Source organism: Chiloscyllium plagiosum, unplaced genomic scaffold (assembly GCF_037043375.1).
Source record: "Chiloscyllium plagiosum isolate Xiang-an unplaced genomic scaffold, Cpla_swu_hap1 HiC_scaffold_13, whole genome shotgun sequence".
In the NCBI taxonomy this organism is placed as follows: domain Eukaryota; kingdom Metazoa; phylum Chordata; class Chondrichthyes; order Orectolobiformes; family Hemiscylliidae; genus Chiloscyllium; species Chiloscyllium plagiosum.
The window spans coordinates 29,641,041-29,667,115 of NW_028270151.1; the positions used below are offsets into that span (position 1 = coordinate 29,641,041).

Genomic DNA, 26,075 nt, shown 5'->3' on the forward strand with positions numbered 1-26,075 from the left:
TTACAGTCCATTTTTACATCATTCATTAATTTACTCTCATATTCTACTTTTGCTTTCTTTATCTTTCTCTTGGTCATCGTTCATAACAATCCAAAATGCTCCCTATCGTCAGCTTTAACACTTGTCTTTCTCAATTTTATATGCCTCTTCCTTCGATATAATACAAGCTTTTTTTTGTTAGCCATGGTTAAACACTTTGCTTGCTGAGAATTTATGCATGAAAGCAAGTTATTTTTGTTGCATACCATAAAACACTGGACTGTAATATGCATCTGACAATTTCACAGAAATGAACTTCTATCTCCCCTATTTGCACGATTATTTAACTGCATTTACTGTTGTGTTTTTTTTATTTGTTAATGATAGTCTGTGGAAGGCCAGCTCGATCCCTGCCACCACTCAACAAGCGGATTATTGGAGGGCGGACTGCACTCCCGGGACTCTTCCCCTGGCAGTTATTGATGGTGGTGGAGGACATGAGCCGAGTCCCAAAGGACAAGTGGTTTGGCAGTGGAGCTTTGCTCTCCAGCACCTGGGTATTGACTGCAGCTCATGTATTACGCTCGCAGAGATGGGATACCATCACCTTTGTTCCAAGTGAATATGTCACTATCTACCTGGGGCTGCATGATGTTCGGCAGATGGAAGCTGCTGTGAAGAGAACTGTTGAAAAAATCATTCTTCACAAAGCATTTGATCCCAGAACTTACAATAATGACATTGCTTTAGTGAAGATGAAGGACAAAGTCACTATGAATGTCTTTGTGATGCCATTATGTCTCCCCAGTCTTCAGAAGGTGGAAGAACCACAGCCAAATACTCTGGGATTAGTGGCTGGCTGGGGCATTACCAACCCGAACCTGACCATGGATGACGCCACTGATGGTGACCATGCAACACTGTCAAATATCTTACAGTATGTGAAGCTTCCAGTTACGCTCCAGACTGAGTGTAAAAGCAGCTATGAGTCACGTTCTGACAGCTACAATGTGACAGATAATATGTTCTGCGCTGGTTTTTATGAAGGTGGCAAGGACACATGTTTAGGTGACAGTGGAGGGGCGTTCATTACATATGACTCAGTCACACAGAGCTGGGTTGCTCAAGGACTGGTATCTTGGGGTGGGCCTGAGAAATGTGGCAGTAAACGAGTATATGGAGTTTACACCAAGATTTCCAAGTATGGAAGGTGGCTGGCAGACAAAATGAACAATTCCTCAGACTAATGCAGAATGTACATGAACTGCACCCTCAGAAATATCAAATATTTCTTTTCCAAAGAAGGAGTCTGCTACATTAATGTGGACTGGGTTTGTGTTTTGTGTGATATATATGGACTGCATTTGGGCTCTGTGTAATTTATATCTGCTTTGATATGGCTCTGTGTGAACTATATACACTGGGTCTGGGTTCTGTCTGATTTAAAGGGGCTGGATCTGGGTTCGATATGATAAAAACGGACTGGTTCTGAGTTCTCTGGGATTGATAGGGGCTGGATCTGAGCTAAGAGTGATTCATATGAACTTTGGCTGGGCTCTGAATGAACTTTATGGATTAGATTTGGACTGTGTGATTTACAGGGACTGGATCTAGGCTGTATGTGACATATATAGACTGGGCCTGAGCTTTGTGATTTACAAGGATTTTTGACTGGGCTCTGTGTGATTTTCCAATGGAGTGTGTCTTGGCAATGTGTGAGTTTTATGGACTGGATCCAGTTGCCTTATGATTGAAGTTCACAATATATTGAATGTGACAGGACAAGGTGGTTAAGTGAAGTTATGGTTACTTGTCTTTGTAAGTAGAGGTACTGAACTTACTGAAACTCTGAAAATGCCTAGTTAGACCCACCAATAATATTATGTCCAATTCTGGCATTGGACTTGCAGAAGACAAGATATTTCAGGAAACATGGACCAAATGGCTTTCTCCCGCTGTCCACACCTGTCAGAATTTTATATGTTTCACTGAGATCTTCTCTCATTCTTAATAAATTCCACTGAATATAGGCCCACTGAACCTAATCAAAATTGCCATTCCAGGAATCAGTCTGATGAAACTTTGCAGCACTCCCTCTCTGACAAGACATATTTTCTGAGCTAAGGAGATTGCTGCACAATATACATCAGGTGTGGTTTCATCAAGGCCCTGTTTTGCTGCAGTAACACATCCTTACTCGTGTATTCAAACCATCTTGCAACAAAGGCCAATATAGCACCTGCCTTCCCTGTTTGTTGCAGCTGCATGCTTGCTTTCAGTGACTGATGTAGTATCAACTTTTAATGACGCCAGTTTGAAACTATTACGATTATTAACTTCTTTCGGTAACTATGGTTAGGCCATTTTGCCTATAGTGTTATTTTACCAAAGGAGTATATAACTACTGCAATGCATGCATTGTTCCTTAAATATTAACCATGGTTAAGCCCTTTAATGACATTACTCAACCTATCACAGCCAACTCACTCCTCATGTCTTCATAGTTTCCTTTGTTTAGATTTAGGGCCCTGCTTTTGATCAGAGCACTTCACATTCTACCTTAAGAAGAATTCTCTCATGTTATGGTTATCTTTCCTTCTCACAGCAAGATTTATTTATTAACCCATTCATATTGCACAAAATCAAATCTAGAATAGCCTGAACCTAAATTTGTTTGTCAAGATCTGGTCTAAAAGAAATTTTGTACACAACTCGAGGAATTAATTTGTCACAGTATCATTGACAATGTGGTGTACCCAGTCTATTTTTACATTAAAATCACCCATGATTACTGTTGCATCCATCTCTAACTTCCTGTTTAATGCCATACCACAACTCACCACTACTGTTTGGAGAGCTACAGGCAACTCTACATTTCACCCCTTGTTGCATTTTAGGTCCATTCAGACTGATTTCACATCTGGATTTCTTGTACCAATATCCTTCTGTATTTTTGCACTAACAATACCATCCATCTCCTTTTCCTTTTTGCCTGTCCTTCCTAAAGATTAAATACTCTTGGAAGTTAATTTCTCAGCCTTGGATACCAGGCAGTCGTGTCTTTGTAAAAGTAATTATGCTGTTAATTCATCTGCTTTATTGTGAATGTTTCATTATTCAGACAGTATCTTTAGACTTGTTTTGGTTTCTTTTAACATCTATTGTGTACGATGGTCCTATTTGTTGCTATGGCCCTTATTTCCTTTGCTATCTAGTTTTGCTTTCCAATTACTCTTGTCTCGCTGCTTAGTTTTTTTTTTGCCCACTATGGTTTAAATCCTTCTCCACTGAACTAAGAAATGCCTCTACGTTCAGTTGCAGACATTATAAGAAACTAGGATGGTTCCCCTTTGGAACAGGCGAAATGAAGCTCTTCAAAATGATGATGGATCTTGATGCAGCAAATGGTAACTAAAGGTTATAAACTGAAAATAATTGGAAAAGGAGAGTAAATGTGGAGAAGTTTTTTAACATAGAGGGTTGTTAAAATCTAGAATGAGAAGGATGGTTACATAAGATGACATAGCAACACTCAAAAGATATTTGAGTATGTATTTGAGGAAGACAACAGAGTTTTGCAAAGACACCAGTGGTATCTGGTGATGGTTTAACCTAAAGACCACCACATCCCAGGCAAAGGGAGAGATTGAAAAGGAGGGAACTTTTTGGTAACCTCAGTCAACATGAAAATTGAACATGTACTGTTGGCATCACTCCACATCGCAAACCAGCTGTCCATCCAACTGAGCTAACTGATGCCCTCCCACACCACACCACTGTTGAAGAGCCATGACAGGATTGGCAACCTAAATGATCTGCTTATGTTCTGTGAGATTTGACAATTCTGGTTTGAGTTAAGAGTAGGATGTATTTGAAAATATTTGGACATTGGCTGATAAACATAGAATGTGCAGCAGCAAAGCAACATGAACCTCTAGATACCAAATACCCAAAACATGAACCCAAGTCCTGAAGTCACAAAATAGCGGATGTTGTAGAGGAATGTGGAAAGTGAAGAGGACTGCTTCAAAAAAAGTTAGGAGAGTGAAGAAAGGACATAATACCTCATTAACATTAAGAAAAATCCAAAGTGTTTATAAGAATATTAGGAGCAAGAGAATAAACAGGGGAGAAAAGGGCCCATTAGGGATCATGGTGGCCATCTGCATGTAAACCAAAGACATTACTGAGGCTTTTGATAAATACTTTGAATCTGTATTTACTATAGAGAAGGATAGCATAGATGTAGAAATCAGAGAGTGCCTGTGATATACTTGGATGAATTAGTATTTTGAGAGCAGAGATATTAATTTATTTACCAAGTTTGAAAGTAGATAAATCGCCAGGCCCAGATGAGGTGTATCTCAGGCTGGTTTGGGAGGCAAAGGACATTGCAGGGATTCTGACATTAATCTTTTTAAGTCCTATCTGATCACAGGATGCGTGCTAGCGGATTGCAGAGTAGTTAATGTGGTAGTATTATTCAAGAAGTGTGATAGGAATAAGCTAGAAAACTACAAGTCTGTCAGTTTGATATCTGTGGTAGTGAAACTATTGGAAAAATGTTAAGTATAAAATTAGGGAAATCTTACTCCAAATGCACAGGGAATTTATGAGATCTTACATGGACTTTTGGCCTCTTTACTTAAGCAGGGTTATATTTATACTTAAAGCAGTTCAGAAAAGGTGCCCAAGGCTGATTAAGGCATTACTTGTGAGGAAAACATGGGTTACACCCTGATCCTATTCTAGTAAATCTCCTCTGCAACATCTCTAATTTCCTGAAGTGCCTGAATTTAGTGAAATGCCTAATCAGTGATTTTTAAAAGCTAAGCATAACTTCCTTCTTTTGGACTCTGTGTTAGCTCAGTTGGCTAGATGGATAAAGTGTGGTGGAAAATAAAGGTAAAAAACACAAAATACCAGGTTATAGTACAACAGGTTTATTTGGAAGAACTAGCTTTCAGAGCACTGCTCCTTCACCACGTGGCTGTGGAGCAGGATCATAAGACACAGAATTCATAGCAAAAGATCACAGGGTCATGCAACTGAAACGATACATTGAACAAACCAAGATTGCTGTAAATCTTTCATCTTTTAGAATGGGTTGTAGGTTTCATTAATATGTAAATCCCAGAACTTCTTTTAAGTCATATTCTTGAGAGATAACTTAAGGTTTTATATTGAAAAAATGACATTTCAGCTGTTTACATTGGGGAGACCAAACGTAAACTGAGGGAACAGTTAGCCGGGCATTACAGCCGGGTCCCCAGGGGCCAACCAGATCTCCCAGTCACCGCCCATTTCAATTTCCCTTCGCACTCCCTTTCCGACATGACTATCCTTGGCCACCTCCATTGGCATAACGAACCAAACCACGAATTGGAAGAACAACTCCTTATCTTCCACCGGGGCAGCCTACAGACTGGAGGACTCAACATTAAGTTCTCTAATTTCAAATAACCTCCCTTCCCTACTCCCGACTCGTTTCCCAGTCCCTCCCCTTCCCTTCCACTCCTCCCAGCCATCTACCGGATTCATTCCTCCCATTGACCAACCCTCGACCTGTGTTCACCTATCCCTACTTCACCACCCTGCCCCTGCCATCCCCTTTATCTGCAGCTCCCCCTGCAACCACTCCCAATTCTGAGGAAGGGTTATTCCCAAAACATCAACTTCCACACTCCTGATGCTGACTGGCTTGCTGTGTTCTTCCAGCCTCCTGCTTGTCTACCTTGAATTCCAGCATCTGCAGTTTTTTTTTATCTTGAACTAGGATCATGTTGAATGGCAGAGCAAGCTCAAAAAGCTGAATGGCCTTTGCCATTCCTAGTTTCCATGTGTGTCTCGGGTGATCAAAACCAAGGATCCTGTAAGATATTTTATTAAATCATCTGTCCTGGTACCTACAAAGATCAATCTGTATACCCGAGTTCTCACTTTTCAAGTATACCCTCTCCCCTCCACCGAAAACTAGATCATTTCACTCTCCATTTTTCCTACACAAATATATTGTTTTTCATTTATCCATGTTCAACTTTACCGCTCTTGTGTCTGTTTAAGTAATTGAAATGGCCTGAAGTCTGTCACTGTCCTACCTCTACTACATTTATGATACTTTAGTGAAGTGAAAATTTTGAAGTTATTCTTTGTATCACCTTTGGGTTCTCTTTTATGTTAGATTTTAACTCGTTCTCTTCATCCAAATTTCTCTTGGGGCTACTTTATTATGAGACTGACAATTACCACAAACTGTGTTTTTTATCTCATTTTAATAGAATCCATACAATGTGGAAACAGGCCATTTGGCCCAACAAGTCCACACCAACCCTCCGAAGAGCATCCCACCACCCCTTCCCCGTAACCCTATATCTCCCATGGATAAGCACCTAATCTACACATCCCTGAACACTATGGGCAATTTAGCATGTCCAATTCACCTAACTTGCACATCTTTGGACTATGGGAGCACGTGTCAGAAACCCATGCAGACACGGGGAGAATGTGTAAACTCCACACAGACAGTTGTCCAAGAGTGGAATTGAACCTATGTCCATGGTTCTGTGAGGCAGCAGTGCTAACCACTGAGCCCCCGTGCTGCCCATTTAGCTTCTCAACATCTCAAATACCTCTCAACAACCCTAGCCTGTTGAAGTGATGAAACGGTCCATTAGGGTGTTTCTTCTGGTTGAGAGACAAGAAGTAGGACCTACAAATGTAATGTATCCATATATCTAATCATGAATTCAGGAGAAAACTCTGGGGGGTTTAGTTATAGCCATGCCATAAAATGTCAAGGAGCAATGGTTGGATTCCTACTTGTTGCAGATTGTCATTGGCTGGCATTTGTGTGACATGAATATTACTTACTACCTTTCAGCCCAAGCAGGGATATTGCCTTGCTCTTGCTGCATTTGGTTGTGGTCTGCTTCAGTATCTGAGAAACCATGAATGATGCTGAACATTGTGCAGTCATAAGCAGACATTCCCAATTCTGACCATCTAAAGGAGGGAAGGTCATTGATGAAGCAACAAAAATGGTTGAGCCTAGGACATGACCCGGAGGACATGACCACAGCTCAGCTGACCAACCTCCAACAACCATGGACAGTATGCCTGGTATGACACCAAGCAGTGAACAGTTTCTCCCTTGATTCCCACTGTCTTTAGTTTTGTTAAGGATCTTTATTGCTAAATACAGTCAAATACAAAACATTAAGTCAGGAATGTGAGGGAACCAGATAATCTGAACCCCCAATAAAATTGACTACTTTTCCACAGAGTGACCACTAACTAAAATATTGTTCAACTGACCCAGTGACTGAAATACTGTCTGACAAAATGATTACCAATTGAAATACTTTTCTACAGAGCGACCACTAACTGAAGTACCTTTCAACTAACTCACAGATTAGGATACTGTCCTGCAGAGTGACCATTGACTGAAATACTGTTTCACAGAAGGACTACCAACTGAAATTCTTTTCTACAGAGCGACCACTGACTGAAATACTGTTCAATTGACTCACATATTGAAATACTGTCCTACAGAGTGATCACTGAGCAAATTATCGTTCCACAGAGTGACTACTGACTGAAATACTCTCACAGAATGTCCATTCACTGTAATACTGTCCCAGAGACTGACCACTGACTGGAATACTTTCCAACAGAATGACCACTGACCACTCTCAAGACCTGAAGACCAACATTCCAAGGTTCTAAAGGAGATAGCTGAAATGATATTAGGTGCAGTAGCTGTGAGCTTCTGAAAAAGTCTGCACGATTAGCCAGCGGTAAATGTATCTCAGCAAGACTCGGAAACAGAGACTGATAGCTCAGTTAATGTGAGAACAGAATCAGGAAATTGTTGGAATTTGCTTTTAACAGGGCATGTTGATGATACTCAAGTGATTTGGCAGTCAGTTTATTTTCTCAAAGTTAAATGGTGTTTGATAAATTTATTTCCGACTTTTCTTGTGAATAAATGGGAACCAGTGAATGCTGTGTATTTTAATTCCTGCAAGGCATTTGACAAATTGCCACATAAAATGAGATAAGAGTAACGGCTCATGGAGTTGGGTGACATATTAGCACTGATAGAGGATTTGGTAACAGGAAACTACGAATAGACTTAAAGCATTTCCTTCAAGTTGACAGATTTTAACAAGTGGAGTGCTCAGGTGGCAGCTATTTATAATCCAGATGAATGGCTTACAAAAGGTAATGTATCTAAATTTGCTGGCAACACAGAGCTATGTGGGAATGTAAGCTGTAGGGAGATCACAAAGCTTGCACAGAGGTCATAAGAGTCATACAGCGCGTAACCAGACCGTTTGGTCCAAATTGTTCAAATGTCTTTTAAATGTTGTAACTGTACCTGCATCTACAACCTTCTCTGGCAGTTCATTCAACATATGAAACACCATATGTGAAAAAGTTGCCCCTCAGGTCCATTTTAAATATTTCTCCTCTCACCTTAAAAATATGTCCCATAGTTTTGAACTCCCCCAATCCAGGGAAAACGCCTTTGATCTTCACCTTATCTATGCCCCTCATGATTTTATATACCTCCATAAGGTCACCCCTCAACCTTCAGTGGAAAAAGTCTCAGCCTATCTGGCTTCTCCTTATAACTCAAACCCTCCAGGTTAAGTGAGAAGCAAATTAGCAGATGGTCTTCAATGTGGAAAAGTATACACTTTGATCTTAAAAATAGAAGCTCAATATTTTTGAAAAATGTGAAACTTGTAAGGACAGACTCGCGTAAACTCATATAAGGAATGTGAAAGTCAACATGCAGCTCAATCAAGTAATTAGGTAAAAAATTATTATTAGGGAATTGGAGTAGAGGAATGAAGAAGTCTTAGTACAGGGCTTTGATAAGACCACACCTGGAATACTTATTACAGATTCATTCTCTTGAACTAAGGAAGGATTACCTTGTATTGGAGGAAATACTGCAAAGGTTTACTGTACTAATTCCTGGGTGAAGAAGATTGTATATCCTCTTTATTGGAAGAAAATTGACTGCAAAAATTCTCTAAAGCAGGAACTTCTTCACCTGTGCATGCCAATAATGAAGTGGTTGCAGGACAGTGGGTATCGGGGTCCATTCCTAGCTGACCATTCCAGTGATGGGATGCGAGACTGCCACATCTGAAAATTCCCACAAAAACTATGTGATCAAGGTTCATTGTACAGTATCGGGGTTGAGTAACCAGAATGTGTACAGTATTGTGTTCAGCAATTGTCATTGGAGCATATTATCATGACAATCTATTATCATGATTGTGTACAGTATTGAGGTATTTGTATGTGGGATGATGTATACCTTAAGAATTTTGTAATCAGGATGGTATATACAATATTGGGGATCATAATCAGGATTATGTACTGTATCAAGTTTAGTAATTTGGCTGGTGTATATTATGGGGTTCTGTAATCAGGATTGTGCCCAGTATTGAAGTTCGTTAATCAGAATGGTGTAGAGTCCAGAGGATCTGTAATCAAATTGCTGTACAGTATCAGGATTCAGTTTTGGGATGGGGTAGACTTCTGGGGTTCTGTAATTGGAATTTGTAAATTGCTTGGGTTCCTTAATCAGGATTTGAAAGTTTGAATGTGATTTAAATTGGGGTCCTGTGCTTCTTGCAGGACCCTTCCTGATTCTGCTGATCTGACCCAACTACAGCTGGCGCTAACCGGCAGGAAGGGATCATCCCAAGCTCCCAGGTCAGTTGCTGGTTTGTTCTTTCCGGCTGCCTGTTAATTTCTGGGTGTTTCTTGATTTGGTTTCAGATTTTGGAAAATTCACTTTATAATTTTGTTCGTGTTGCTGATCTTGTTTCTCAAGTTATGGAAATGGGATTGTATACAGGATGGGCAGTGGTAGGGGTGTGTGACGAGGGAGCAGATAGTAGCATGGAGATGGAAGAAGAGAACAGGACAGGCCTGTTAATGAGCAGTGGAGTTGGACGAGGCGGTAGTCATGAAAAAGACTGTGTTGAATGGCAGACCCGCAGATCTGCAGTCATTACACTGGAGATCTTTGAGCAATGAGCCATCGCAAGCCTTGCACCACACTCGCCAAAGCTTATTCACTATTCCTGTGTCTAAGTCTTTTTCTTTGCTTCTTTCATGAGATGTTGGCATCACTGGCAAGGCCAAAATTTCTTGCCCATCCCTAACTGCTTGTGAATTGAGTGGTTCTTTAGTTCATTTTAGAAGGCAATTAAGAGTCAATCACATGGCTCTGGGTTTGGAGTCAGATGTACGCCAGACTGGGTTTGGATGATAGTTGTCAAGATTAGAGTGGTATTGGAAAAGCACAGCAGGTCAGACAGCATCTGAGGAGCAGGAAGGTTGACGTTTCAGGCAAAAGCCCTTCATTCCTGGTGTACAGTACAGGATCTAGGTTCAGTAATCAGGATGATGTATTGTATTGAGGTTCGCTGCTGTTCACTATTTGGATTGGTGCACAGAACTGAGGTTCAAGAATTATTATGGGGTATAGTATCCAGTTCAACAATCAGGATGATGTACAATATCTGAGTTCAGGAATTAGGATGATATACAATGTCAGAGTCCAGGAATTGGGAAGGTGTACGGTATTTTTGGGCTCACAAGTTCAGAAAGTGTAAAGTAACGGGATGAAATACAGTGTCGGGATTCAGTAGTTGGGATTGTGTGCTATATCTGGATTCAGTAATTGGGATGGTGTACAGTATCAGATTTCAGTAATCAGCAATGTGTATAGTATCGGAGTTCAGTAATCAGAGATGTGTACAGTATCGAAGTTCAATAATCGGGAACGAGCACAGTATCGGAGTTCAATAATTGGGAATGTGTACAATATTGGAGTTCAGTAATCGGGAATGTGTACAGTATTGGGGTTCAGTAATTGGGAATGTGTACAATATCGGAGTTCAGTAATCAGGAATGTGTACAGTATCGGAGTTTAGTAATCAGGAATGTGTCCAATGTCAGAGTTCAGTATTCTAGATGATGTACTCTATCTGGTTTCAAGAATCAGGATGGAGTATAGTTTTATGTTCAGTAATCAAGATGGTGTACAGTATCAGTTTTGAGTAATTGGAATGGGGTATAGTGTCAGATGGTGTACTGAGTAGGGGTTCAGATGGTGTACAGCTGTCTAGTATTAGGGTTTAGTAATTGAAAATGGTATACAGTATTGGGGTTCAGTATTTGGGATGGTGAAAATTTATGTTCAGTAATCGGGGTGGTGTGCACTGTCAGGTTTGACAGGTTGAGATGCAATACAGTATCAGGATTCAGTGATAGGGATAGTGAACAGTATCAGTATTCAGTAGGCTAGATGGTGTATAAGGTTCAGTAGTTGGATTGGTGTACTGTATTGGGGTTCAGTAATCAGGAGGGTGTACAGTACCAGATTTCTGGAATTAGGATTGTGTACAGTATCAGAGTTCAGGAATGGGGTTGGTGCACAGTATCAAGATACTGTGGGTTGGTGTACAATATCGTGTTTCAGTGATCAGAATGGTGTATAGTTTTGGATTCAGTATAATTCGCATGGTGTACATTTTTGATTTCATGTATCAAGATGTTGTAAAGTATCTGGGTGCAGGTATATTGCATTGAAGATCAAAACTTGGGTTTGTGTGCAGTATCAAGGTTCAGTTACAGGGGTGATGCCATACTACATAGGGCTTCAGTTATTGGGATGATGTATAATTTTGGTTTCATGTATAATGATGTTTCAACGTATTTGGGTTCAGTAATCAGAAAGGTGTATTGTTCAAGACTTGGGTTGGTGTACAGTATCAGTGTCCAGTAATCACAATGGATACAGTATCAGGATTCAGCAATCGGGATGGTATACTGTTTAGGAGTTCAGTAGTCGGACAGTGTACAGTTTTATGCTTGGTAATTGTGATGGTGTACAGTATGAGGGTACAGTTTTTGGAATGGTGACTGTATCATGGCTCAATAAATGGGGTGGTGTAGAGTATCAGGGTTCAGATATCAGGATTGTGTAGTATCGACATTCAGTAATCGAGATGGTCTACAGTATTGGGTTCAATAAACAGTATTGAGGTTCAGTAATTAGGATGGTGAACTCTTTTAAGTTCAGTAATGAAGGTGGTGAACATTATCAAGTTTGACGAATTGAGATGGTGTACAGTATCAGGTTCAGTAATCAGGATTGTGTATGGTATCGAGATTCAGTAATCAAAATGGTGTACAGTATCAGTTCAGTAATTGAGATGGTATACAGTAACTGGTTCAGTAATCAGGAATCTGTACAGTATTGGGGTTGAGTAATCAGGATTGTGTACAGTATCAAGGTTCAGTAATCAAGATGGTGTACAGTATTGGGTTCTGTAATTGGGAAAGTGAACAGTTTTATGTTCAGTAATTGGGTTTGTGAACAGTATGAAATTTGACGAATTGAGATTGTGTACAGTGTCAGGGTTCAGTAATAGGGATGGTGCATAGTATCAGCATTGACTAATTGGGATGTTGTACAGTTTTGGGTTCGTGTAGGGAAATCATGTATAGTTTTATGTTTAAGCTAGATTGGTGGGGGGTAGTAATCAGAGTTACGGATCAGATGATGGAGTAGGTAGTGAACAGCCAGCTACAGCGTGCATAGAATCTGTGAAGAGGGATAGGCACTTTACAGGGCAAAGGTGCAGTCAATGTGATGGGTTGAAGTGTGTCTATTTTAATGCAAGAAGTAACAGGAGTAATGGCGATAAACTTAGAGCAGGGGTGGGCAATTATTCTTCCAAGGGGCCACATGAGAAACCTGAGTTGTGTTGGAGGGCCGAACCAACAATAAGTTGAACATAATTCTGTTCAGTATTAATTTTCTTCCATTGTAAAAAGTACTAAATTATATAGTTTTGCACTGAAATTTATAATCAAAAGAATAAGAATATTCTGTTACAATAAAGATATGAAATTGTGGAGTAGGTCAAATATAGAAGCAATAAACAGTAAAAGCAATAATTTCAGTATTTCATTTTATTTTTAACATGTTAATTTCATAAACCAATAATGAAAAGTTGTTTCATTATTACAAACAACAAACAACTCTATACAAAAAGCAATAAGTGTTTTTGATGTTTTTCAGTTCATTTTACTTGTTTAATGAGAAAAGTCCTGTCTGTTTTGGGCTTGAACAAGTTGAACGTCTGAGGTGGATGTGCGAAGGACAGCTGAGAGGTGATCATCAGTGATAGAGGATCTGTATTTGGGTTTGTTGAACTTCATCACCGAGAATGTCTGTTCGTATATATAGGTAGATCCAACGAAGACTAGAATCTTCTGAGCATGCCTCCTCATGTGTGGAAAGTTCTCCTCTTTGAGGAAAGAGTAAAAATCAAGCAGTGAGACTGACCTAAAGTACTCTGCCAGAAGTGTGTCAGACTGCAGGTCAATGAGTTCAAGCTGAACATCACTAGGTGCATTCTCCACATTGCATGTAAATGGGAAAAAAATCATGTGCATTTCATTCTCAACCGTTTGAAAGTCTTGAAATCGCCTTGAAAATTCACCATGCAGTGCTTCTAACATAGATGAGTATCTGTGGAGGTGATCAGCTGAGGTGTGGCTTCCTTCAGTGTTGGCAAGTGGGTGAGAATGTTGTCCTCCATTTGGCTTGAGAGAAGCTACAACTTTCTCATAAAAGCCTTCACCAAGTTTTACATTTCATGCACAAAAAGGCTCTTGCACTGCAGTTTCACATTTAGTTAATTCATAAGTGCAGTCACATCAACAGCAAAACCAAGGTCTGTAATCTGGTCTGCATCTGAAAGCTGTGGAATGCCATTCCCTTTCTTCACCTAGAAATCCTGAATCTCTTCTCTCAGGTCCCATACACTTTTCAGCATTTTGCCCAGGCTGAGCCAACTGACAGCTGTGTTCAGTCTCATGTTCAGTCTCATTTTCCTCCAAAAGTGCAACAAACTGCCTGTGATTCAAAGCTCTTGCCCTGATGAAGTTAACTATTTTAGTTACAACATCAACCACATGGTTAATTTTTAACACTGACTTGCACAACACTTCCTGATGTATAATACAATGCAAAAAGACCAATTTCTGTTCAGGGTCAATTTCTGTCACTTTATCCTGCATTGTCTTTAAGAGTCCAACATTTTTTCCCGTTAGAATTGGACAACCATCCGTTGTCACACCCGCCAGCTTGTCCAAACATGCATTTACCTCCGTGAACAAATCATTACCAGTTGTTGTTCCTTTCATCGACTGCATTGCTGCCAGCTCCTCCGTGATTTTAAAGTCCATAGTTATCCCACGTACGAAGATGAGTAGCTGGGCTGTGTCACGTACATCGCAGCTCTCATCCAAAGCCAAGGAAAAAAAGTCAAAGTTGACCGTTCTGTGCTGCAGCTGAAGCTCCAGATTTCTCACGACGTCTCCTGTCCTTCTCGTTACAGTGCGTCGGGAGAGGGGCACAATCTCAAATGCCTCCTTTTTCTCTGGACATATTAGTTCTGCAGAGTCCAACAAGCACTCCTTAATAAACTCTCCATCAGAAAACGATTTAATGTTTCTGGCGATTTTGTGGGATATGACATAACTTGTCTTGGCGTGAGCTGACATTTTGAGGGCTAGCCAGCAAGCATCACTTTTAGCTGTTCACGCACGCACATACACGCGCATGTGAGTCCATACATCAATAAAAAAAGCATCCTTTTCAAAACAAAAGCAACACAGTTGTATTGCGCGCATGGCGTAAATACATTTTCATTTAGGGTTCTAATTTAAGATTGACCTCATGTGGGCCGGACAGGAACAACCAAAGGGCCAGACATGGCCCGCGGGCTGTAAAATGCCCAGATTCGACTTAGAGCATGGATCAGTACTTGGAACTATGATGTTGTCACTATTACAGAGATTTGGATATCACAGGGGCAGGAATGGTTGTTAGATGTTTCAAAAGGAAGTGGGCGGGAGATTAAAGAAGTGAAGGAGTGGCATTGCTCATCAGGGATAGTATCACAACTGCAGAAAGGGTGATCGTCGAGGAGGGTTTGTCTACAGAGTCAGTATGGGTGGAAGTCAGAAACAAGTAAGGAGCTGTCACTTTATTGAGAGTTTTCTACAGATCGTCCCAAAAGCAACAGAGACACAGAAGAGCAGATTGGGAGGCAGATTTTGGAAAGGTGCAGAAGTAACAGGGTTGTTGTCATGGGTGACTCTTTAAATTCCCTAAAATTGATTGGAACCTCCTTAGTTCAAATAGTTTGGATGGAGCAGTTTTTGTCAGGGGTATCCAGGAAGGGTTCCTGACTCAATATGTAGATAGGCTGACTAGTGGGGAGGCCATATTAGAAGTGATGCTTGGCAACAAACCATGCCAAGTGTCAGATCTCTCAGTTGGACAGCATTTTGATGATAGTGATCACAAATCCCTGACCTTTACTATACTCATGGAGAGGGATTGGAACAGACATTATGGACAAGTATTCAATTGGCGGAGGGGGAATTACAATGCTATTAGGTAGGATCTGGGGTGCCTAAATTGGAACAGATGTTCTCAGGCAAATGCACGACAGGAATGTGGAGGTTGTTTAGGAAGCACTTTCTGATAGTGCTGGACAGGTTTGACCCACTAAGGCAAGGAAAGAATGTAGGTTGAAAGAACTGTGGGTGACAAGGGATGTGGAATATCTACTCAAGAAGAAGAAGGAAGCTTATTTAAGGTTGAGGAGGCAAGGATCAGAAAGGGCTCTACAGGGTTACAAGGTTGTCAGGAACTGAAGAAAGGACATGGGAGAGCAAGAAGGGAGCATGAGAAAGCTTTAGCAGGTCAGATTAAGGAAAATCCTAAGGCATTCTACACTTACATGAGGAACAAGAGTTCAAAGTTTGTAAGAAGATTTGTAGCTCGGGTGCTCATTGTTGTGGTTCTGTTCGCTGAGCTGGGAATTTGTGTTGCAGACGTTTCGTCCCCTGTCTAGGTCAGAAATGCTCTTGATGGGACAACCAACTCCCATTCCTAGACGTGATGGTACAGAGAACACCAAACGGAGAATTCACCACGAAGGTATACAGGAAAGCCACACACACAGACCAAGTCCTGAACTACGAAAGCAACCACCCCAACACACACAAAAGAAGTTGCATCAAGACACTATTCAAAAGGCCACAACACACTGCAGTACACCAGAACTGCAAAAAGAGGAAGGAGAACACTTATACAATGTATTTGCCAAAAACGGATACCCGCGCAATTTTATCAACAGATGCCTAAGGGAAAGACAACGGAATGAGGACATGCCGCAACCCAAAGGACTAGCCACACTACCATACATCAAGAGCATTTCCGAACTGACAGCCAGACTACTGCGACCACTAGGACTCATAACAGCACACAAACCAACAGCCACTCTCAGACAACAACTCACCAGAATGAAGGACCCAATACCCAGCATGAGCAAAACCAATGTACTGTACAAAATCCCATGCAAGGACCGCACAAAACACTACATAGGACAAACAGGAAAACAGCTAACGATTCGCATCCATGAACAACTAGCCACGAAACGACACGACCAGCTACACTTAGTAGCCACACATGCAGATTACAAGCAACATGAATTCGACTGGGACAACACTACTATTATAGGTCAAGCCAAACAGAGAACAGCCTGTTTCTAGAGGCATGGCAATCATCCACAGATTCAATCAATAAGCACATCGATCTGGACCCAATATACCGGCCACTGCAACGGACAGCTGGAACTGACAACCGGAAGCGGCAGATTCAAACCACTATAAATGCCGGAGGAAAGATCACAGAAGTGCTTCACAGGAGGCTCCCAAGCACTGAGGTTGTCACCGAGACAGGGGACAAAACGTCTGCAACACAAATTCCCAGCTCGGCGAACAGAACCACAATGAGGAACAAGAGGATGGCCAGAGTGAGGAATAGTGGGGGTTCTTGCAGGTGTAGTCGGCGGAAGTAGGGGAGGTCCTTAATGAATACTTTGCTTCAGTATTCACTACTGAGAGGGACCTTGATGTTTCTAAGGAAAGTGTGAAACATACTGATATGCTTGGACATGTTGATGTTAAGAAGGAGGATGTGCTGAAAATTTTGAAAATTGTAAGGATAGGTAGGTCCCTGGACCATATGGGAAATACCCTAGGTTACTACAGGAAGTGAGGGAAGAGATTGCTGCGCCTTTAGCGATGATCTTTGTGCCCTCACTGTCCAATAGAGTAGAGCCAGATGATTGGTGGGTGGAAAATGTTATTCCCTTGTTCAAGAAAGGGAACAGCAATAATCCTGGGAATTACAGACAAGTCAGTCTCACGTCTGTGGTGTGTAAAGTATTGGAGAGGATTCTGAGAGACAGGGTTTACGATAACTTGGAAAACCATAGTTTGATTAGACATAGTCAGCCTCATGAGGCAAGTCATGCCTCATAAACCTTATTGAATTTTTTTGAGGATGTGACAAAACACATTGATGAAGGTAGAGCAGTGGTTGTAGTATACTTGGATTTTAACAAGGCATTTGATAAGGTTCCCCATGGTAGGCCCATTCGGAAAGTAAGAAGGCATGGGATACAGGGAAATCTGGCTATCTGGATACAGAATTGGCTGGCCCATAGAAGACAGAGGGTGGTGGTAGATGAAAAGTTTTCAGTCTGGAGTTTTGTGACCAGTGGTGCTCCGCAGGGATCGGTTTTGTGACCTCTGCTGTTTGTGATTTTTATAAATGACTTGGATGAGGAAGTGGAAGGGTGGGTTAGTACGTTTGCCGATGACATAAAGGTTTGTGGAGTGGTAGGTAGTGTGGAAGGCTGTTGTAGCTTGCAATGGGACATTGACAGGATGCAGAACTGGGTTGATAAGTGGCAGATGGAGTTCAACCTGGAAAAGTATGAAGTGATTCAGTTTGGAAGGTCAAATTTAAATGCAGAATACAGGGTTAAAGGTAGGATTCTGGGCAGTGTGGAGGAACAGAGGGATCTTGGGATCCATGTCCTCAGACACCTCAAAGTTGTCACTCAAGGGATATGGTTGTCAAGAAGACATATGGTGTGTTGACTTTCATTAGCAGGGAGATTGAGATTAAAAGATGCTAGATTATGCTGCAGCTCTATGGAACCCTGGTTAGACCACACTTGGAAACATTGTGTTCAGTTCTAGTTGCCTCATTATAGGAAGGATGTGGAAGCATTAGAGAGGGTGCAGAGGAGATTTCCCAGGATGCTGCCTGGACTGGAGGACATGTCTTATGAAGAAATGTTGAGGGAGCTAGGGCTTTTCTCATTAGAGCGAAGAAGGATGAGAGGTGACTTGACAGAGGTGTACAAGATGTTGAGAGGCACAGATAGAGTGGATAGTCAGAGACTTTTCCCGAGGGTGATTTTAAGGTGATTGGAGGAAGGTTTGGGGAGATGTCAGAGGTAGGTTCTTTACATAGAGAGTGGTGGGTGCATGGAATGCACTGCCAGCGGTGGTGGTAGAGTCATAGACATTAAGGACATTTAAGCGACTCTTGGATAGACATATGGAAGATAGTACAATGAAGGGTACATAGATTAGTCTTACCTTAGAGTAGGATAAAAGATCGGCACAACATTGAAGGCTGAAGGGCTTGTACTGTTCTAAGTTTTATGTCAGTAATCAAGACAGTGTTCAGAATCAGGGTTCAGGAACTGGAATGATGTGCAGAATCAGGATAGTATATTGTATCAGGAATCAGGATAGTGTAGAATATTGGGGGTTCAGTAATCGAGATAATGCACAATATCAGGATTCAGGAATCAGGTTGGTGTGCAGAATCGGATTTCAGTAACCGATAGGTTGTACAATATTGGAGTTCAGTAATTGGGATAGTGTACAGTATTGGGATGCAGTAATTGGGATGGAGTACCAAGATTCAATAATCAGGATGATGTACGGAATCAAGATTCAATAATGAGAATGATGTACATAATCTGAATTTAGTAATTCAAATAGTGCATTGTTTTCGGTTTACTAATTGGGATGGTGTATTTCTTTATGCTCAGCAGCTGGAAGGTATACAGTATTGTCTTCAATAACTGGAATGGCGTACAGTATCAGAGTTCAGTAGTCAGATGGTTACTGTTTTACGTTTGGAAATTGAGATGGTGTCTATTATTTGGACTCAGTGATTGGAATGTTATACTGTATCAGGGCTCCATAATTGGGATGGTGTACAGTATCAGAGTTCAGTAATCAGGATGGTGTAGAGTATCAGGGTTCAATCATTGGAATGATAAACAATTTTATGTTCAGTAATTGGAAAGGTGTGCAGTATTGGGTTTGACAAATTAGGATTGGGTTCAGTATCTGGGTTCAGAAATCAGGTTTGGTGTACATTATCAGCATTGAATCATTGGGATGCTGTACAATTTTGGGTTCATTTATGGGAATGGTATACAGTTTTATGTTCAGTAATTGGGATAGTGTACAGTATCAGGTTGAGAAATTGGAATGGATAGAGGTTCTGAAATTAGGATGGTACTTTTTATCAGGGTACAGGAGATGGGATAGTCGATTCGATCTGGGTTTAGGAATCAGGATGGTGCATCTTGCTACCTACCTTTAAGCAATGGAGTTCATTTGCACCAAACCTTTTGTCACAATCCCACAATTTTCCAAAACTCAACTTGTAAAGACTGTTTTTTCATTCTTGGTCTGTGAGTTGTGTTTGTAGAAATTTACAATTGACCAAAGTATTATCACTTTCAGCCTTGAGGTGTCCAGGCTACTTCAAATCACCTCAAAAAGGTCAAGCAATGCAAAAATGTGAACAACAGGTTAACCAAATCGTGTCATGCTGTAATTGTGCAACGGCTGCGTGAATGGTATTTCCCACCAACCAGAAGTCTTTTAAGAAAAGGTCTTCTGCCTAGCACACAACCAGCCAACCAGCCTGGAACTTCTGATTCTTGTGTTTATCCTATTGAGGGCAAGACAAACAGCTTCAATAATATGTCTCTGGTTAAGAAATATTCAAGTTCTATACAACTAAGGCTGTGTTTTCAAAGTGTTAGATGGGGCTTGAATGGTGAAATGTTTATGTAATTGGGTATTTCCAATTCAGAACAAATCCCATATCAAATCTCAACACAATTTCTACAAACAATACAAAAACTAATTATATTTCCACCTCTAAACACTCATTAGTTAAAGGTCAGATGTACTGATAAGTTGTGTTTTGAACCATATTTAATCCTGAACTTCAGCGTAAATCAGAACAATTGGTCAGAACATCCATGCCGGATTTATTTCATAATGTATCCATGATATACTGGAAAATTCTGTAACCCAGTTGAAACACTTGTGGCAATTGTAGACTCAAAGTAATAAATCTTCTGTTTTGGTTGATATGCATTTGCCTCTCTGGTTAATTTGCCAAATTAACTCTTGAAACCTGGAATGGGAAACAAGTCAAACCACACACCAACCTGTAGATCTGCAATCAATGTCTAGTCAAACACCACACACCTATATCCTTTGCAGGTTTTGAAGGATAGAAACTTATGTGTCCAACATTTGCTAGCAGTCCTCAACAACTTCAACCCATTCTCTGTAATTGTCTGTGAAACCCTCCACCTCCAACTTCATAAAGAACATTTATAAAGCCCACTCCTTCAGCTTCTTACTGCTCTGACTCTCACGTGCTTTGTTTGCACCCCTAGTTTATCTTCACCCTTTACTGAAACATCTTGTGACATGTTTATACATTAGCGGCACAAGATTCATGTCTTTATCATTCCTGAGTCCGAGCTACACCAGGTCATGAGATTACGGATTGTGTTACAGTACGGTTCTGCTATCGTTGATTGCCTACAGCACCTCATGGATGCCCAGTCTTGGGTTGCTAGATCCGTTCAAAGTCTATCCTATTTAGCATACTTGCCACCTTCAGTGATTTCTCCAAGTGTTGTTCAACATGGAGCTGTACTGAGTCATCAGCCAAGGTTGGTTTGGCACATGGTAATCAGCAGGAGATTTTGTTGCCAATGTTTGACACAATGCCATGAGACTTCATGGGTCCAGAGTCAATATTGAGGACTCTCGAGCCAACTGCTTCCTGCCTCTGTCACACTGTTCTACACATTTCAGACTTAACAGTCAGGCTTTTTAGTGGATGATGTGGTGAGTCTGAAGCAATCAAAGAGCTGTAGAGTTCAGGAGATCAGAACATGTGAAATGTAGCTGTTGTTAAATTTATCCATGCAGAGGATAAATAAATCCATGCAGTTGGGGCCAGCATTTATTGCCCATCCATAGATCCGTAGGTGGTTGTGCCTCTTTGAATTGCTGCTGCCATTTACTTTATGTACATCCACAAGGCAGTGAGGAAGGATGTTTCAAGATTTTGACCAAATGACACCGAAGAAACAGTGACAAATTTCCAAGTCAGCATGATGCATGGTTTGGAGGAGAATTTGCATGCGGTGGTAGTCCCATGTATCTACTGTCCTTGCCTTTAAAGATGGTACAATTTGTGGGTTTGAAGAGCACTGAGTGATTGTTGTAAGCGACAGGTGTGAGTGACTGGTGTGAGTGACCAGTGCGAGTGATGTATGAGAATGCCTTACTGATAGTTAAGAAAGGCTGCAAGCCAGTGTCTGACTCGACTGAAAAACAATGAAATGATACATGATAATGGAAATAGTTTGGTGCAAATGATGAAATTCATGCCAAGTCACTCAGTCCTACATTGACCTGACAAGGCCTATTTATTGATTCGCACTCTCCTTTAACAGCCAATTTCTCTGATATTATGTCTCTGTGAACTATTAATAAGAAAAATGAAGATTTATCCAGAGCTTCATTACTTGAGCTCGAACACAGGACGGTGCAACAATAGGAACAGGCCCTTTCTCCCAACGCGTCCATGCCAATTGTGATGCCATTCTAAACTAATCTCATCTATCTGTACATGGTCGGTATCACTCTATTCCCTGCCTGTTCATATGTCTGTCTAAATTGTCAGAATCCTCCAGAGAATTTCACATCCAGAGAGTTAATTTTTGAACATCAGGTAATTTACCAACAACTGGTGTCAGAGGAAACAAGGACATATCACCTTAGTCAGGCAGCTCATCAACCAAGTTGTTATTGACAATGGATAAATGATATCTCAATTTTGTGAGCTGCAGAAGGATATGTGATGGTGAGAATTCTTAAGGGGACAGGTGATCAGTATGTATGAAGATTTCTACGCTGAAGGTATTGCCCATTTTCCACTGCATGATGAATAAACAATTATGTGTTGGAATCCACCATTCAGATGAGTTCAATCTTCATCTTTGATGTGGAACTCCTGTAACACTGAGCTACTTAATATTGCTATTTATTGATGCTGAACCTAATAGCCTCCTTCTACGCTTTAATAATTGTGTTTCTGTGAACATTTTCTCTCCTCAGTAATATCCTTACACACAATTGCATGATGTGTCTACTTAATATCTGCTCTGAAACAGGATTTGACTGGGACAATGTTTAAGCTGTAGGTCTGTAATTCAGTGCATGCAATGGCATCTCACATTTTTCACCTCCAACTGCATGTGCATGCCAGAGCATAAGGGGCCTCACATCAGTTTGGTGTAGCTAATAATCTTGTGATTAATCTTGTCTTGTTTGTTCCTCAGTCTTAACACATTATTTTCTGCTTGTTTCTCATTTCAAATGAAACTTTTCTTTTGTAAAACATTCCAGTGTGTGGGAAGCCGAGAATAAAACCATCATCAATACAACCTAAAATAGCACAGGGCAGAGCTGTATCAAAAGGAGCCTTACCATGGATCACAATGTTGTCGAAGAATGGCATTCCTTTCTGTGGTGGGTCATTAATTGGTGAGTGAAACAAACTTTGTTGCATTATTTTGAGCATTCTCTCTGCAGGACCAAACTGATCAGACACAAATCAATGGATATAGATTGCTCTTCAGTAACTGACTCCTGATGTGTAGGTTGTTATTCATACAAACATATAAACTGGGATCAGGAGTATGCTATTCAGCCCCTCATGTTGGCTCTCCATTCAATAAGATCATGGCTGATCTGAGTTTGGCTTCAACTCCTTTTTCCGGCCTACCCCAAAACCCCGTGAACTCCCTTGTTAGTCAAGAATTTATCAATCTCTGCCTTAAAAAATATTCAATAACCTCATCTCCACTGCTCCCTGGGGAAGAGAATTCTGAAGACTCACAAGTTTCTAAGAGCAAAAAAAGTTCTCCTCTATGTTAAATGGGAGACACCTTATTTTTAAATTGTGTCTCCAAGTTCTAGTCTCTCCCACAAGGGGAAACATTCTTTCAGCCTCCACTCTGTATTGGCCTCTCAGCATCCTTTACGTCTCAATAAGACCACCTCCCCCCCACCCCCTGCAATGCCAGGAATCAGGCAGGAGAATCTTCTCTGAACTGCATCTAAGACATTTATATCTTTCCTTGAATAAGGAGACCAAAACTGCACATTCTTTGTGGTGGCCTCTGCCTCACAGCGCCAGAGACCTGGATTCAATTCCTGCCTCAGGCGACTCTCTGTGTGGAGTTTGCACGTTCTCCCCTTGTCTGCGTGGGTTTCCTCCAGGTGCTCCGGTTTCCTCCCACAGTCCAAAAATGTGCAGTTAGGTGAATTGGCAAAGTCAAATTGCCCGTAGTGTTAGGTGAAGGGGTAAATGTAGGGGAATGGGTCTGGGTGGGTTGCGCTTCGGTGGGTCGGTGTGGACTTGTTGGGCCGAATGGCCTGTTTCCACACTGTAAGTAATCTAAATGTAAGTAATCTATATGGTTCATCAACACTGTATACAACTGCAGTACACATTGAATTGAATTGAATTGAATTGAATTTATTGTCATGTGTACCGAGGCACAGTGAAAAGATTTGTCTTGCGAGCAGTACAGGCAGATGACATAGTTAAGTAGCATAGATAGTAAATAATAGGTAAACAGCGGCAAAAACAAAAACACAGGTACAGGCGAATGTTAAGAGTTTGTGAGTTCATTCAGTATTCTAACAACAGCAGGACAGAAACTGTTGCAAAAGCGGCTGGTGCGTGTATTCAGGCTTCTGTACCTTCTTCCCGATGGTAAAGGTTGTAGAAAAACATTGCCAGAGTGGGATGCTGGCAGCCTTTCCTTGATAGATGGCCTGGTACATGGATTCTATAGATGGGACGTTGGCCTTTGTGATTATCCGCACTGAGTTCACCACCCTCTCTAACTGTCTCCGATCTTGAATGGTACAGTTGCCATACCATCCAGTGATACCTCCAGACAGAATGCTCTCGATGGCGCACCTGTAAAAGTTGGCAAGGGTATTCGCCATCATGCCAAATTTCCTCAGATGCCTGAGGAAGAAGAGGTGTTGTTGGGCCTTTGTAACCAGTGTGTCCACATGAAGAGTCCAAGAAAGCTTGTTGTGGATGACCACTCCCAGGAGCTTGACACACTCCACTCGTTCCACCTCTGTGCTGTTAATGTGTAGGGGGGCATGAGTAACATTCTGCTGAAAATCAATAATGAGTTCCTTGGTTCTCCTGGTATTGAGAGCTAGGTTGTTCTCAGTGCATTATTTTTCCAGGTCTTCCACCTCCCGTCTGTAGTCTGTTTCATTGCCATCTGAGATTTGACTGACTATGGTGGTGTCATCAGCGAACTTGCAAATGGCATTAGTCTGGTATTTGGCGACAGTGAGTATAGAAGGAGGCTGAATATGCACCCCTGGGTGGCTCCAGTGTTGAGTGTTAGTGAGGAAGAAATATTGTCCCCAATCTTCATGATTGTGGCCTTTGGGTCAGCAAGCTGAGGATCCAGTTGCAGAAAGTGGGGCTTAGTCCAAGATCACTAAGTTTAGTAATCAGTCTCAAGGGGATAATAGTGTTGAAGGCTGAACTGTAGTAGATGAGTAGGATTCTTACGTAGCTGTTCGTGGTGTCAAAATGTTCTTGGAGGAGTGATGGCAAGTGTTATCACATCTGACATGAATCTGTTGGTCCGACAGGCAAATTGGAGTGGGTGAAGAGTAGTGGGGAGGCTGGAGTTGATTAATGCCATTACCAACCTTCCAAAGCACTTCATGGCCACTAAAATTAGGGCCACTGGGCGGTAGTCATTGAGACATGCTGCCTGAGCCTTCTTAGGCATAGGGATGATGTTGGCCCTCTTGAAACAGGCAGGGACAGTGGCCTACTGCAGGGAGAGGTTGAAGATGTCCAAGAAGACCTCTGCCAGTTGATCTGTGCATGCTCTGAGTGCACGGCCTAGTATTCCGTCTGGTCCCAATGCTTCCCTTGGATTCACACAAAGGAAAACTGATCTGACTTCTGACTCAGTGACTGTTCGATAGGTTCGTGAGAACTTGTCGGAATAGGTGCTACTTCTCCGCCGAAATTCTGCTCAAAGTGAACATAGAAGGCGTTGAGACAATTTTGGAGGGTTATGTCATCGTTTGCTTTCTTGCACTGTCTCTTTTTAGAACCTGTGATGTCATTCAGTCCTTGCAATAGTCGGTCTGGATCTCTAGTTTGGATCAGTATTGGTCCTTGGCTGTCTTAATGGCTCTGCGAAGGTCATACTTGGATTCCTTATACCTGAGTGGATCTCCTGATCTGAAGGCCTCATGCCTGGTTTTTAGCAGGTTCTATATGTCCTGATTCATCCAGGGTTTCCCGTTGAGGAATTGGGGAATACCCAAATTGACATCCTCGGTGTGCAGTCTTCCACATCCCTGCTTTTATATTCCAGTCTTCTTGAAATAAAGGGCAACATTATATTTGCTTTCCAAATTAGTTTTGTTTTCAATGCTTAGCAACTTCTTATGATTCATGTACCAGGAAACCAGATCCCTGTGCAATACAACATTCTGATATTACTCACCATTTAAGTAGTGCGCTGCTGTCATATTCTTCCTGCCAAATGAACACATTCACACATTGCTTCATCATACTGTATTTGGCAAAGTTTTGCCAATTGACTTAACCTGTCGACATTCCTTTGCAGATTATTTGGCTGATATTTTCTTGATATTGGAAAGTGACTCCATTACAATGAAAATGTTGGAAGATGTCAGGAATCCCAAGTACC

The 26,075-nt window shown here is 41.3% G+C and overlaps 1 protein-coding gene and 1 long non-coding RNA gene across 4 annotated transcripts in view; one reads left to right on the top strand and one right to left on the bottom strand.

Annotated features, from left to right (window-relative positions):
* The window catches only part of masp1 (MBL associated serine protease 1), a 133,767-nt gene that overhangs the window by 89,344 nt on the left and 18,348 nt on the right, over positions 1-26,075 (top strand). For 2 of the 3 annotated variants that reach the window (XM_043702533.2, XM_087993436.1), the window contains exon 11: positions 22,705-22,842. In XM_043702533.2, coding sequence (XP_043558468.2) covers positions 22,705-22,842 — 138 coding nt within the window. Of the gene's footprint in view, positions 1-366; positions 16,875-22,704; positions 22,843-26,075 lie in introns of those variants that run through there. The other variant, XM_043702532.2, reaches the window with a different exon arrangement.
* Positions 23,844-26,075, bottom strand: part of LOC148148289 (uncharacterized) — a 34,767-nt gene continuing 32,535 nt past the window's right edge. The window contains exon 3 of the long non-coding RNA XR_015759156.1: positions 23,844-25,737. This is a non-coding gene — a long non-coding RNA (uncharacterized LOC148148289). The remainder of the gene's footprint in view (positions 25,738-26,075) is intronic.